Source organism: Vulpes vulpes, chromosome 2, assembly GCF_048418805.1.
Source record: "Vulpes vulpes isolate BD-2025 chromosome 2, VulVul3, whole genome shotgun sequence".
NCBI lineage: Eukaryota > Metazoa > Chordata > Mammalia > Carnivora > Canidae > Vulpes > Vulpes vulpes.
Window position 1 is genome coordinate 134,445,235 of NC_132781.1, and position 15,003 is coordinate 134,460,237.

The 15,003-nt window shown below is 41.7% G+C and overlaps 2 protein-coding genes across 3 annotated transcripts in view; one reads left to right on the plus strand and one right to left on the minus strand.

Moving 5' to 3' along the window:
• The window catches only part of SREK1IP1 (SREK1 interacting protein 1), a 46,779-nt gene extending 42,772 nt beyond the window's left edge, over positions 1 to 4,007 (minus strand). The window contains exons 1-2 of the mRNA XM_026019343.2: positions 3,927 to 4,007; positions 3,376 to 3,598 (exon numbers count right to left, since the gene is read on the minus strand). Coding sequence (XP_025875128.2) covers positions 3,376 to 3,598; positions 3,927 to 4,007 — 304 coding nt within the window. The remainder of the gene's footprint in view (positions 1 to 3,375; positions 3,599 to 3,926) is intronic.
• CWC27 (CWC27 spliceosome associated cyclophilin) overlaps positions 3,643 to 15,003 on the plus strand; it is a 189,121-nt gene continuing 177,760 nt past the window's right edge. The window contains exons 1-2 of one of the 2 annotated variants that reach the window (XM_026019333.2): positions 3,643 to 4,085; positions 12,046 to 12,142. In XM_026019333.2, the coding sequence (XP_025875118.1) occupies positions 4,044 to 4,085; positions 12,046 to 12,142 (139 nt within the window). In that variant the 5' untranslated portion in view covers positions 3,643 to 4,043. The remainder of the gene's footprint in view (positions 4,086 to 12,045; positions 12,143 to 15,003) is intronic. The other variant, XM_072750028.1, reaches the window with a different exon arrangement.

The window sequence follows — 15,003 nt, forward strand, 5'->3', positions numbered from 1 at the left end:
TTAAACAGGCTGTCCATGTCTGGCCGTCTAGCTTAATGGCACAATTTAAGATTATTACACTCCGGTGCATTATTTTGAATTGGAAGAAGGCTAACATATCAATAACGCTAGTCTAAGTTTAAGGCATTTCCAATAAGGACTTTTTAAAAAATCACTTTCCCCCTCTTTCTTAAGCACCCCATGTTCATTACTAGACTTAAGTTTCATGAGGATGCAAGCTGTGATATTGTGTCCCCTAGAAAGTCGATACCATGTAGGTGCTCAAAACGCTTGCTCAAGTAATAAACCCACCAGTGACAGCAACTCAACTCTAGCTGCAGCCGTGTAATACAAAGATCCCCGGGGCAGATGTGACAGCTCAGGACGCCTAGGCAATCGGCTCTGCAGACGGGCCTTCCCCTGCTAGCTCCTTCCACATTGATAAGCTCCAGGTTTCAGCCACAGACCCTTCCCTCACACTCTGCACATCCCACCTGAGCACAGGGAGCCACTCCGTTACATCCGTGGAGGAACTCAAATGGTTGTCTCTGGCTCTGGCTTCTTTCCTAAGCTACAAATTTTCTCTCTTACTGCCTGTTAGAGGTTTCCATTCGTAGGTCTCACTATACCTCAACACGAACCCCAAACGGAAGTTCCCATCATATCCCCCTAAAACCTGCTCCTTCCCAGGTACTGCCTACATTAGTAAACCGCCCCACTGTGTTACAATACCCCACTTCCTGTCTTAACCGCTGCACTGATTCCTAGTGAGTTTACCATCAAAAATGTGTCTCCATGGGGCAGCCCGGGTGGCTTAGCAGTTTAGGGCCTGCCTTTGGCCCAGGGCGTGATGCTGGAGACCGGAGATCGAGTCCCACGTCGGGCTCCCTGCATGGAGCCTGCTTCTCCCTCTGCCTGTGTCTCTGTCTCTCTGCCTCTCTCTCTCTCTCTCTCTCTCTTTCTCTCTCGGTGTTTCTCATGAATAAATAAATAAAATCTTTGAAAAAAAATGTATCTCCAATTCTATGTGCTTTCTTCCTTTCCTGATACTGTCCTTGAGGCATCATCATAACTTACCAGAAATTACTCTTAATGACTGTCTCCTAGCTAGCTCCCTTCCAATTTACTGTGCAGCTAGAGTGATCTTTCCAAAATAAGAATCTCTTAAAACTCCTAAATGGCTTCCTACAGTCCTTGGGAAAATATCCAAATATCTGTCATGGCTTACAAGGTGGCCATGGGGTGGAAGCTACCTTGTAAATTAAACTGTAACACGGCAAGATGAATAAGCCCATTAGGGCTAGAAGAGCCCCACTGACCTGTCACATCACTAGCTATCCCTTAATTAGCAAGTGACTTGTTTGTCCCTCAGTATCCTCATATAAAATTGAAATACTATTTTTTAAAATTCTATTTATTTATGAGAGACAGAGAGCGAGAGAGAGGCAGAGACATAGGCAGAGGGAGAAGCAGGCTCCATGCAGGGGGCCCAATGTGGGACTCAATCCCGGATCCCAGGACCACGCCCTGGGCCTAAGACAGATGCTCAACCGCTAAGCCACCCAGGTGCCCCTAAAATTGAAATACTAATACTCATCTTCCAGTGGACCTGGATGGTAAAAGGAGATAAAACCCAATGCTTGACACAGTATGCCACACATCTGATACATAGTATCAGATCTATTTACACACCTGATACATTAGGAAATATTGGCTAGTGTTATTAACTCTCTACTTAGTGTCCCACCTCTCTCCCATGCCTATTCTGAGTTCCGCCTATAGGGAGCATCCTTTATTTCCCCTTCTTACACGTTGCCTCTTGCTTGACCCATCCAGCCTATCAGGTGCGTCTTGCTTTACCTGTCAGTCCCATCCATTACCTGGCTGCAATTTCCTCTCCTACCACTCCAACCCTGCTGGAATTCTTCAGGACTCATCCTAAATGCCACGTCTTCCAAGAAGCCCATCCGGCCTCTCCCGTTTTCCGTGAGGTGTCCTTCCTATGCGCTCTTGAAGGCTTCCAAAGTTCCCCTGCCACACATACACCTGACTTCCTGGTCCTTCCTCTCCACTCCTAAATTCCCAGCTCCGTGTGAAGAGCAACTGTCCTGTTCTCCCACTGCCTTCCCCCTGCCTCGCACATTGCCCAGCATGCAGTCAGTAGGCACTTTTTTTTTTTAGTAGGCACTTTAAATAAAGATACCCTCTGTGTGTGCGAGAGGGTATCTCTCCTCTCTCACAAGCCCCCCCTCCCCCGAACCTCCTCCCAAAATTGTAGTGCTTTGAAAAGCCCAATAGTCCTATAACAGTGATCTGCAAAATATAGGTCAGAAAAGGCTGCAACGGGCACACCTGCGGGGGGGGCGGGGAGGGCTCCGCGCGTGAGCCGCTGCCTTGGGCTCAGGTCGTGATCCACGGGGTGGGAGCGGGGGGGGGGGGGAGTCGTGGGTTCGAGTCCTGCGTGGGGCTCCCCGGAGGGAACCTGCATCTCCCTGTGTCTCTCATGGACACATGCAGTCTTTTCAAAAAGAGACAGGAAGAGGCTGCCACAGTGCAAACACGGCTCAATAATACCGCGAAGGGCAGGTTGAAACAAAGAGAGGGCGGGAGGGCGGGCTCCTGAACCGCAGCACCTGAGTCGCTCCTGCACTAAAGTGCATCGTGAAATCTCCAAGCTGTGCGGGGTGCGGGGAGGGATATAATTCTCCAACTAACTCCTGCAACCAGGGCTCCTCGGAAGACAGGGAGCAAACCTGGCTTAAAGAGACGCCCTCCCGACGCTCGTCCTTGCAGACCGGGGGGCTCCGGGGCGCTTACTTGGTAGGTAGGGCTCGCTTACGGTGACCCCACCCCCACCCACAGAACCGAGAGCCTGGAAGGACCCACAGGCGTCAAGGAGCGAGGCTGCTTTTGCAGATGCACGAAAAGCGGCGGGTGCAGGGCCACCCGGGAGCTCGGGGCACCAGGGAGCGCCGGGGGCCGGGCCCGCGCTGCCGCTGCAGCAATGCCTCCGGCTGCTCGGCTCCGTCGAGGGGCGCCGCCGGGACCCGGTCTTCAAGCCACGGCCGAGGTAAGCCAGCTGCCCCGGACCCCTGCACCCCCGCCCGCCGCCCGCCGCCCGGCCTACGGTTACAGCCCCCCCCCCCCCCCCGCCCTCCATCCAGCGCAGCTGGAGCTCCGCGGCGCTGCAGGGACGCCGTTTCCGCCGCCCCTCCTTCCCTTCGCTGATTCTCTTTGGAGGAGAAACTTTTCCCTGCAGACCAGACGAGCCTGTTCAGGCTACGCCCCCCCCCCCCGCCCCGCCCGGCGCTCCCCCGCGACCCGAGCGCACCCCAACCTCCCCTGGCCCCGCTGCCTTGCTCGCCGCGACCTCGGGGCCCCGGCGCCGGGCTTCACCTGGGACGGCCATAGCGCTGGAAGACGGCAAGGAGGCGGGGGGAGGCGTCGCAGGAGGCCTGGGCTTCCGAGAGGACCCGCCGCCCGCCTGCAGCGAGGCCCGCAAACGGCGAGGGCGGCCTCTTCCTCCGGCCGGCGCCGCGGGACCGCCGTGACAGTCCGGGAAGGCCGCTGGCGACAGCGGAACCCAAGTCCCGTCGATGCCGTTTCCGCGGGGGGAGGCCTATTGCAGAGCACATACGGTCCGAACCATTGCCGCCCGCTCCCGGGGGGGGAAGCGGAGGGGAGGAGTGAATAAGACCCGAGCCCGTTTACTGAGGTTAAACACCACCAAGGCTTAGAGATTGCTTTTTTCAAAAGGAGTACCACAGATTCAATTAATGTGTCGGCTCTTAGCGGTCTTTTCTTCCCCCCCCTCCTCTGAGGCTATTGGAATCCCCCCTCCTCGGGATTAGCGGTGCTCAGGTCCAGGAGCGACATGGCGGCGCCCGTGAGGGACTAGTTTGGGGGGTAAAGGTAGTGGCTGGTGTCGCCGTCTTGGGGGCACTGACGCCCTGGAGCGCTCCGCGACCCCCCGAGAGAGGGAGCTGCGCTGGTAGGGGCGGCGGGAGGGGTCGGCCCTCCGGCCTCATTCGCAACCCGGAGCGGAGCCCCGAGGACCGGGCGGCATGAGCAACATCTACATCCAGGAGCCTCCCACCAACGGGAAGGTGAGGGCCTCGCCTGGGGCCGCGGGCTCCTCCGGGACCGCTCGGCCGCCGGGCGTCCCCGTCCTCCGCGTCCCCGGGCGCGGCCTCCCACACCGGCTGCGCGCTCCGCCCCGCGGGTACGCGCCAGTCCTCGAGGCCACGTTCCCGCACCTCCCGGCCCGCGGCCCCGCTTCCTGCTGCAGCCTGGCTCAGGCAGGCGTCCTCTAGGGCCCAGGGGGAAACTAAGTACACTGAAAACTGGTCTGTTGGTTTGTTTCTATTTGTATTTGTATTTGTATTTATATTTATATTTATTTGTTTATATTTTTGTTTATGCTTTATATTTATATTTTATTTATGTTTTTATTAGTTTGTATTTTATTTGTTTATATTTTTATATTTTCATATTTGTTTTTATTTATATTTATTTTTTATTTTTATATTTTTATTTATTTTTAACTTTTATTTATTTTTAATTTTTATTTTTATTTACTTATTTTTAATTTTTATTGATTTTTTAGGTTTTATTAATTTTTAATTTTTATCGATTTTTAACTTTAATTTTATTTATTTTTATTTTTGTGTTTATTATTTATTTTTAGTTTTTTAATTTTTATTTTCTACATTTTCTATTTTTATTTACGATTTTTAATTTTTTAATTAATTTTTTATTTTTATTTTTAATTTTTATTCATTTTTATTTTTTATTTTTACTTATTTTTAATTTTTTTCTATTTTTATTTCTGATTTTTAAATTTTTATTTTTATTTTTTATTTTTATTTTTTATTTTCTATTTTTATTTTTGGTTTTTAAATTTTTATTTATTTTCTATATTTTTCTATTTTTATTTATAATTTTTAATTTTTGATTTTTATTTATTTTTAATTTTAATTTTTATTCTTTTTTATTTTATTTTATTTTTTGATTTTAATTTTTATTTTTACTTATTTTTAATTTTTATTTTTCTATTTTTATTTTTGATTTTTAAATTTTTATTTTTATTTATTTTTATTTTTATTTTTTATTTTCTATTTTTTGGTTTTTTAATTTTTGTTTATTTTTTATATTTATTTAGCTATCTATTTATTTATTTTTGGTTTACCTGGGAACTACTCTTTCTCTATTCCTTCTACAATCTTTTATTGAACGCCTGCTGGTAGCCTTGGGCCCTGTACTAGGTGCTGGGGCTGCAGTGAAGGATGAAGGTGTAGTGGTCACCCTGGAGGAGCTCACGGTTTTGTTTGGGAGGCAGGCATGTAAAGAAAAAACTTTGTGATGCGTCTGGTAGGCACGCTTGTGGTGAGAGGAGGCTAGTGGTATGGGAGCACTAAAGAGGGAGCAATTGCGGGAGGCGGGAAAGCTTCATGGATGAGGGATTTTTTTAGAGCTGGCCTTAAAACACGAGATGACTGTCAGAGAAAGCAGAGACTGGGAAATGTGCCTACATTAGAATGGGAGCGTGATTTCCTGATTTTTTTTTTTAAGATTTTATTTATTCATGAGAGACCCAGAGAGAGAGAGAGAGAGAGAGAGAGAGGCAGAGACACAGGCAGAGGGAGAAACCGGCTTCATGCAGGGAGCCAGACGTGGGACTCGAACCCAGGACCCTGGGGTCACTGACCTGAGCCGAAGGCAGATGCTCAACCACTGAGCCACCCAGGTGTCCCCGCAATTAAAACTTCACTTAAATATACTAGTTACTACATATACATACATATGAACATTCAGGATAACAAATGTTTTCCTGTTCTCCCTTAGAAGAAAAACAAACTGACTTTTTAAAAAGAATTGATGAGAATCCAGAGAAATACTTCATTTATTTATTTTTTTTTAAGGTTTTATTTATTCATTCATGAGAGACACACAGAGAGAGGCAGAGACTCAGGCAGAGGGAGAAGCAGGCTCCTTGCAGGCATCCCAATGCAGGACTCGATCCCGGGACTCCCGGGATCCCCACGCTCTGGGCCAAAGGTAGATGCTCAACCGCTGAGCCACCCAGATGTCCCCTGATATCTTGATTGATTTAATGGCCACGGTATGTCAATTTCCATGGAAGATTTTTATATGCAGTGTGAGTCAGAGGAGGCGGTCATGGAATCAGTATCACCTGAATTCTTAAACAAAGGGCTAGTCTGTATCATGTAGGCAACACCATGAAGCAGCATACTGGAGAAAATAGTGGAGCTGAAAGTACATAGTTGAGGAAGGATAGACTAAATTCACATCAGATACAATTCTGTCACATGATTGCATCATAGTTCATGCAATTTTCTGTTGGTTGACATTTTGTAATATAGGGAAGGCATTTTGAAAACAAAACCAATAATGTTGTCATTGATAGCCCCAGCACAAACTTCACTGGGTATTTTGAGCAGTTCTTCTAATTCTTTGTTGTCTAAACTTTGCCTGCCTCCTCACCCCTACCTCGCATCATTGTGAAAACTCAGAACACCTCCTTCATATTTCTAAGTGTTCTTTTTTTTTTTTTTAAGAATTTATTTATTTACTCATGAGAGACATAGAGAGGCAGAGACACAGGAAGAGGGAGAAGCAGGCTCCATGCAGGGAGCCTGAGGTGGGACTCAATCCCAGGTCTCCAGGATCACACCCCGGGCTGAAGGCGACACTAAACCACTGAGCCACCGGGGCTGCCCAATACTATATTTCTCTTAAAGTATTAAGCATCAGTGAGTTTGAGGTTATAGTGTTGCTGGTCAAGGGAAGATTAGTGCTTTGCCCTGGAGGATGATTTGACATGGTCATAAAGAGGAAAAGCTTTAACAGAGATACATGCCTGAACAGGAGAACTTTTATTGAGCAACTAGCACGGACCAATCTCTATGCTAGGTTTTAGGGATATGAGAAAAAGAAAATCCAGCATTGTTCCTATTATCATGGAATCAGTGGGGTGAAATACACATTCACCAAGTAATCATGCAATAAGTACATGCAAACTGTGATATACGCTGTCCTTCTAAAACAGAATTGGGCTTACAGAGAATATCAGGCATAGCCAAAGTTTTCCTTCAAAAACAACTGGGGACTTTTTTTTCCAGGATAAGACCAATTAACGATATTGAAGTTTCAAAGTTCTGTACCATGGAGAGCACCTGGAAAGAATTTAAAGAGATATAATAACAAATTTGCTCAGTGAATGCTTAGTGCCTACGCTGTTTAATGATACATTAGGTATTAAAAGAATAAGGAGACATTCAGAATATATGGGACAAATTCCTCCCTTCAAAGAGCATAGTATCAACTGGGAAGTAACTGACACATTGTATCAGTGGCAGACTCCTGGCCATTGTCTGTAAATGTGCTGTGTTTTAGAGTTGCTGTGGCCCCTCTGAAGATGAAGCACAGAAATACACCACCTGACAGAAATGTCATTATACAGTCAGCATGAAATTTCCATACTATGATCACTCAATTTATATCACATTAATATATTTATTCTTAAGAAACATTTTATTATCAAAGTATTGTCTTATTTAGGAGCTTTGGGAAAAGGAGCCACTTAAACCTGACAAAGTAGTGTTGGCCAATAGAAGTGCATAGAGGAGGGATATGCCTTTTTTTTTTAATTCTTTATTTAAATTGAACTTAGTTAACATATACTGTGTTATTAGTTTCAGCAGTAGAATTTAATGATCCATCAGTCTTATGTAACATCCAGTGCTCATTACGTCACATGCTCTCCTTAATGTCCATCACCCAATTATCCCTTCACCCACTCACCTCCCCTCCAGCGGCCCTCAATTTGTTTCCTTAGAGGTCAGCATCTCAGGGTTGGCCTTCCTCTCTATTTTCATCTAATTTTGTTTTTCTTCCCTTCCCCTATGTTCATCTGGTTTGTTTCTTAAATTACCACAAATTACTGAAATCATCTGGTGTTTGTCTTTTTCTGACTTATTTCACTAATTCCATCCACGGTGTTGCAGATGGCAAGATTTCACTTTTTGATGGCTGAGTAATATTCCATTGTATAAATATGCCACATCTTTTTTATCTATTCATCTGTCGATGGAATCTGGACTTTTTCCACATTATGGCTTTCATGGACTTTGCTGCTAAACATTGGGGTGCATGTGCCCCTTTGAACCACCATGTAGGTATTCTTTGGATAAATACCTAGTAGTGCAATTGCTGGGTTGTAGGATAGCTCGATTTTTAACTTTTTGAGGAACCTCCATACTGTTCCCGAGTGGCTGCATCAGTTTGCATTCCCACCAACAGTGCAAGAGGGGGTTTCCCTTTCTCTGCATCCTCTGCAGCATCAGTTGTTTCCTGTCTTGTTAATTTTAGCCACTCTGACCAGTGTGAGGTGGTATCTCATTGTGGTTTTGATTTGTATTTCCTTGATACCCAGTGATGTTGAGCTTTTTTTCAAGTGTAACCATTTGTATGTCATCTTTGGAGAAATGTCTGTTCATGTCTTCTGCCCATTTTATGACTGGATTGTTTGTCTTTTGGGTGTTGAGTTTGTTAAGTTCCTTAAAGATATTGGATACTAGCTCCTAATCTAATAAGACATTTACAAATATCTTCTCCAATACCATTGCCTTAGAGTTTTGTTTTCTGTTTCCTTTGCTGTGCAAATGCTTTTTATCTTGATAAAGTCCTAATAGTTCAATTTTGCTCTTGTTTCTCTTGCCTTTGGAGATGTGTCTAGCAAAAAGTTGCTGCGGCCGAGGTCAAAGAGGTTGCCGCCTGTGTTCTCCTCTAGGATTTTGATGGATTCTGTCCCACATTTGAGCTTTTCATTCATTTTGAGTTTTTGTATATGGTGTAAGAGAGTGGTCCAGTTTCATTCTTCTGCAGGTAGCTATCCAATTTTCCCAACACCATTTGTTGAAGAGACTTTTTTCCATTAGATATTCTTTCCTGTTTTGTCAAAGATTAGTTCCCCGCATGTGCCTTCTTTTTTAATTCAATATCTCATCAGTGGAAAGATTAAGAAAGTCTGGTAAGCAAGGTAGCCCAACCAATTATGCATTCCTTTTACTAGATGTAAGTTTACTGTGGCCAAAAAAATTATATAAGAATATAATTTTTACTGTAATTTTACTACAATAGTAATAACTACCATTTTTTGAGCATTTACTATTTGTCAAGTACTGTTCAAAAGCTATGTATAGTAAATGATTTTGTCCTCACAGCAAACCCATGAGGATATTTTGTCCCTATTTTTAGATAAGAAAGTTGAGTCACAGGTATGTTAAATATCATGTCCGAAGTAAGAAAAGCTACCTTACCCTTTGTAAGTGAAAGGGTCAGTATTGGTATTTGAGCAACATGATTCCATAGTCTGTAAAGGAAGGGATGATGTACATTAGTTTGTTCCTTAGAGCAGTGGCTTCTAAACAGTGAATGCACACTTCGGGGACTGAGCAAAACCATCCATGAAATGCAGGAAGAAAAATTATGTATTATATATATGTTCTTCCGGTTGTATTTATTTTTTCCTTACTTGTTTATTTTTTTTTTTTATGATAGTCACAGAGAGAGAGAGAGAGAGAGGCAGAGACACAGGCAGAGGGAGAAGCAGGCTCCATGCACCAGGAGCCCGACGTGGGATTCGATCCCGGGTCTCCAGGATCGCACCCTGGGCCAAAGGCAGGCGCCAAACCGCTGCGCCACCCAGGGATCCCTCCTTACTTGTTTAAATGTAATCTTTTATATATATATAAAGGAACATATAGGGCAGCCCGGGTGGCTTAGCAGCTTAGTGCCGCCTTCAGGTGTGATCCTGGAGACCTGGGATCGAGTCCCACATCGGGCTCCCTGCATGGAGCCTGCTTCTCCCTCTGCCTGTGTCTCTGCCTCTCTCTCTCTCTGAATTATACTAAAAACTACCTTTAAAAGGGTGAATTGTTTGGTATGTGAATTCTATCTCAGTAAATATTATATATCTCACAGTATTTTTTTTTAGTTTCATTATACTACTAGTAAAGAAGATTCAGAATTATTTAAAAATACTGTTTTTATGTAATCCTTTGAAATATTTATCTTCTGCTCCCAATTCTTACATTCCCCCCCTGCCCACTTCCCTTTTCTTCTTTGCTGATAGGAATGCATGCTTTGAAAAAGCTGGAATTACTGTATTAGAGTTGCAAGGAAGAGAAGACATGTCTAGGTTCCCTTTGACAGTGACATTTCAGGTCTACAAGGTGATAATAGGTAGGACAGGATATTATCTTTTTAAATATACTGTACTTTTAGGATTGAGATATATAACTGGTTTTCATGCAGAATAAGGAGGTGTTACCCAGGGTTCTAGATACAATCTAGGGAGTTACTCAGCTACTCGGTTAACATCCCAGACATATACCTCTCAAGTAAATGAGAAACCAGGTGGGTTGGTTTGTCACAATAGAGTATTTCTTTTTCTTTTCTTTTAAGATTTTATTTATTTACTTGAGAGAGAGAGACACCACCCACATGAGCCAGGAGAGGGAGAGGTGGAAGGAAAGGGAGAGGAAGAAGTGGACTCCCCGCTGAGTGGGTAGTGGGTAGCCCGGATGAAGGGCTCAATCCCAGGACCTTGAGATCATGGCCTGAGCTGAAGGCAGCCACCCAGGCACTCCCATGATAGGGTATTTCTTTTGGGCACTGTTTTCATGCCAAGCCAAGTTAGAAGTCCTTACCTTCATGGGCTGGTAAAACAGAGGCTATCAACGGATTCCAGTGTAGATGGTGATTTTTGTGACATACCATTTTAGTAACATGCAACCTAAAATTAGATTAAGAAGTTTCATTGTAAATTAGGAATGGCATGATTTGTTGTGGGGTTGTTTTTTGTTTTTTTGAGATAGAGTGCATGAGGGCTGGGGTTGGGAAGAGAGAGAGAGAGAGAGAGAGAGACAATCTTAAGCTGACTCCCCACTTAGCACGGAGCCCAACAAGGGTCTCCATCTCATGACCATGAGATCATGACCTGAGCCAAAATTAGGAGTCAGGCGCTTAACTGACTAAGCTATCCAGGTGCTCCAGGAATGGCATGGTTTTGGATGAGAAAGTAGAGTGTTTTGTATGTAAAAAAATAATTGTAAAATTGTCTTATACTGTCAATATTTCTTGGGTTCGTTCTTTAACTTCTTAATTTGCTATGTCAATTTTATTGGAAGAAAAGTTGCAAAAAACTTAAAGCAAGTTTAGATGATTGATTTTTAAGTGAGTAAGTTTTTCTGATTGAAACAAAAGTATATGCTATTTTTTTTCTTAAATCCTAAATTGGGTTGTGTAAGTTCTTTATATATTTTAGATATTAATCCCTTATCAGATACATCATTTGCAGATATCTTCTTCCATTCATTAGGTTGCCTTTTCTGTCCAGAGCTTTTTATTTTGGTGTAGTCCCAATAGTTCTTTTTGCTTTTGTTGCCCTTGCTGGAAGAGATATATCTATAAAAATGTCACTAAGACCAGTGTCAAATTACTGTCTTTTCTTCTAGGAGTTTTATGGTTTCGGGTCTCACATTTAAGGTTTTAATCCATCTTGAGTTTATTTTTATGTACGGTGTAAGAAAAGTGGTCCAGTTTCATTCTTTTGCATGTAACTATCCAGTTTTCCCAACACCATCTGTTGAAGAGACTTTTTTCCTGTTGTACTTTGAGTGTAAATTTTTTGAGTATAACAAGAAAAGCCCAGCAAAGTTTTTTAATTTTAACTCTAAAATTGAAAACTCATTAATGGGGCAGCCTGGGTGGCTCAGTGGTTTAGCACCCCCTTCAGCCCAGGGCCTGATCCTGGAGACCCGGGATGGAGTCCCATGTTGGGCTCCCTGCATGGAGCCTGCTTCTCCCTCTGCCTGTGTCTCTGCCTCTCTCTCTCTCTCCCTCTCTCTCATGAATAAATACATAAATAAAGTCTTAAAAAAAAAAAAACTCCTCAATGAATCTTTCAAATTGAGTAGTCTTTCAACTAATTTTCAAGCCAAAATTATAATTTAATGTAACGATGTTATATTCTTCCTACAGGTTTTATTGAAAACTACAGCTGGAGATATTGACATAGAGTTGTGGTCAAAAGAAGCTCCTAAAGCTTGCAGGAATTTCATTCAGCTTTGTTTGGAAGGTAATTATAACTTTCGAGTTTTATTCTGTAGGAGAAATTTTGTTAAAAATAAACTGAATTTTCCCACAACATTGAAGCTTGCTGTTAAATGGTGACGAATGATAGGAGTTGATACAAGTGATATGGTGTTGAGCTCTTGTGTCAGGAAATAGAGGATATAAAAGATTGTCTTTCAAATAAATCTATGTATCTTTAGCAGGGAAATTTATCTCACCAATAAAACTTTGTTCCTTTTTGATCTTTTTGTTTATTCCCCACTTCTTTCTTTCATCCTCTAAGTAAGGATACTCCCTAAGATTGCCTTGAGTTCTCCATTGTCTTTACTCTTTAGTTGTTACTTCTATCCAAATAACTATGAAAATTAGAATTCCACCCATTTCCTCTCTACTTACTCTAATTTACATATCAAAGTGCCTAGTGGACTTTTTTACTCCAATCTTCCTCTGTCTACTGTAACTAAACCAGACTGCTTTGACTTTGACCTACATGATGGGGTTGTCTTTTACCTGGTCTTTCTCTGTCACCTTTAATCTATTTATCCTCTTATATATTCATCTGGTAGCTGAATCCTCAGATGGCTTGGCTTCTAGCTTTCCAGCCTTGTTTTTCATTACACTAAATAAAAGTTTCAGTTGACTGTTTTCATTTCCTAAGCAGTTCCTTCCCATTTCCACTTTCACACCTAGCCTCTTATCTTCCTTCATATCCTCAGTCTCCTTTTTGAAATACTTATTCTTTCTTTCTTTACTGTTTAAGTCTATCCACTTTTTAGTCTCTATCCAGAATTCCACCTTCTCCACGAAGCTTTCCATCCAGAATTCACTGATTCATTATCAGTGTCTTAAGTATGATTTTAGACTGAGTCATGAAGTGACTATTTTTCTTTCAATAAACTACAGAATTATACATCCACCTGAGTGTTTTCTCCTTCAGGATATTCTCTTATATAACTAAACATTCTAAACATTTTTGTAACTTGTTAGCTTTTAGAATACATGGCATATGGTTTTGAATATACCCAATGGTGGCAAATCATTATCTTTCTAAGTTCTATCCGATTTGTAGAGACAGACAAGGTTAATCAGGTATCAGAAAGCAGTGTTTTGAGTCAAAAGCAAGGTGTGAAAGAGAATCCAGTATAATCAATAGGAGGGTACAGCAAGAGCTCTCCAAATAGGTAATAATTACAAAAATAATTACCAGGGGAAGATTTAAAATATAAAAATACATAGCCTCCCCCTCCCCCCGAAAAACAATGCCAAAAGAGAGAGAGAGAGAGAGAGAGAGAGAGAGAGACATCTGTGAAGACCATTATTGATAATTGCTATGGCAGGCAGGAAGGAAATTGAGTCAGACAGGTAGTTCAGTCAGAAGAGCCTCAAATAACTATCAACAGAACCAAGAAACAGAGTAGACATAGAAAAGTCAGACTTGTTTCTGGAAAGAAGTTTTGAAGACTCAAAGCTCGAATTTTACAGGGGAAGAGTGAAAGTACAAAAACATTAGAAAGAATGAATGGTAATTAATAATCCATGACCAGGTGAATGGAAGAAACAGAAAACATCTGGATATAATATGATAGTGAAGAAGAAATAAAGTCCTTAAGTTAGGTCATGGTGGAACTTATTTGGAACAACAAAAAATTATTCCCCTATTTATAAGAAAACAAGGAGAAAGAAAAAAGAGTAGTAAAATCATTAGAAAAATAACTAGAACAATTCTTTTAATTGATCATGTGAAAGATAGAATTATTACTGCAAAGTCTAACATACCTGAGAAAGACTAATTTAAATGAAGATACGCCCAAATAAAGCCAGTTTTAAAAATGTAACTTAGAGAACCCCATTTTAATTCACTAATTCTATGATTTAAACAAATCATGATATTTCTAGATCTTGTAACATCATATCAGTGTTTTCTTCAAAAAGGGATGATTTCCAGAATTGAAAAGGAAAGGAGTAAAAACCAGGAAGGTGGAGCATGACATAAATATGCCAATTAAAGGGAAGTTTTTAGTCTTTATTTTTTTTTAGCTTTATTGAGGTATTATAGACAAAAACTGTATATATTTAGGTTGTACAACATGATTTTTAAAGATGTACAATGTGGTGATTCAAGATATATATATATATATATATATATATATATATATATATATATACTGTGAAATGGTTCTCCAAATGAAGTAATGCATCCATCACCTCACATAGTTACCTTGTGAGTGTGTGTATGTGGTGAAAACACTTAGCAAATTTCAAGTATACTATACAGTACTATTAACTATAATCACCATGCTTGGTTCCTCTGAAGTATGAGGAAGGAGTAAAATTCTAGGCTGGCAAAACAAAGTGGGAAGCAGAAATATTTAACAAAAAACAAAAAGGTTAGGGGATGCCTGGGTGATTCAGTGGTTGAGCATCGGCCTTTGGCTCAGGGCATGATCCTGGGATCCAGAATCGAGTCCCACATTGGGCTCCTTGAAGAGAGCCTGCTTCTCCCTCTGCCTATGTCTCTGCTTCTCTCTGTATTTCTCATGAATAAATAAGTAAAATCTTTAAAAAAAAAAAAGTGGCTAAAATAAATAGGGCAGACAGATAACTGTGAGTTTTAAATAAATATTTATAAAATTTAACATAAGCACCAGATTCTGGAAGAAATACACATAAACCACATAAAAATGCATATGTAAATTCCTATATTGTACTTGGCAGAAATACAATTAGACAAAATATATTATGAGACACATATATTGTACTGCCAGAAATACAAATATAATGGAAAATGCCAGAACCACAGCAGCCAAATAGGAAATTTCATATTTAAGGTACATGAAAATATCTTTCTTCAATTCAGGAAAATTC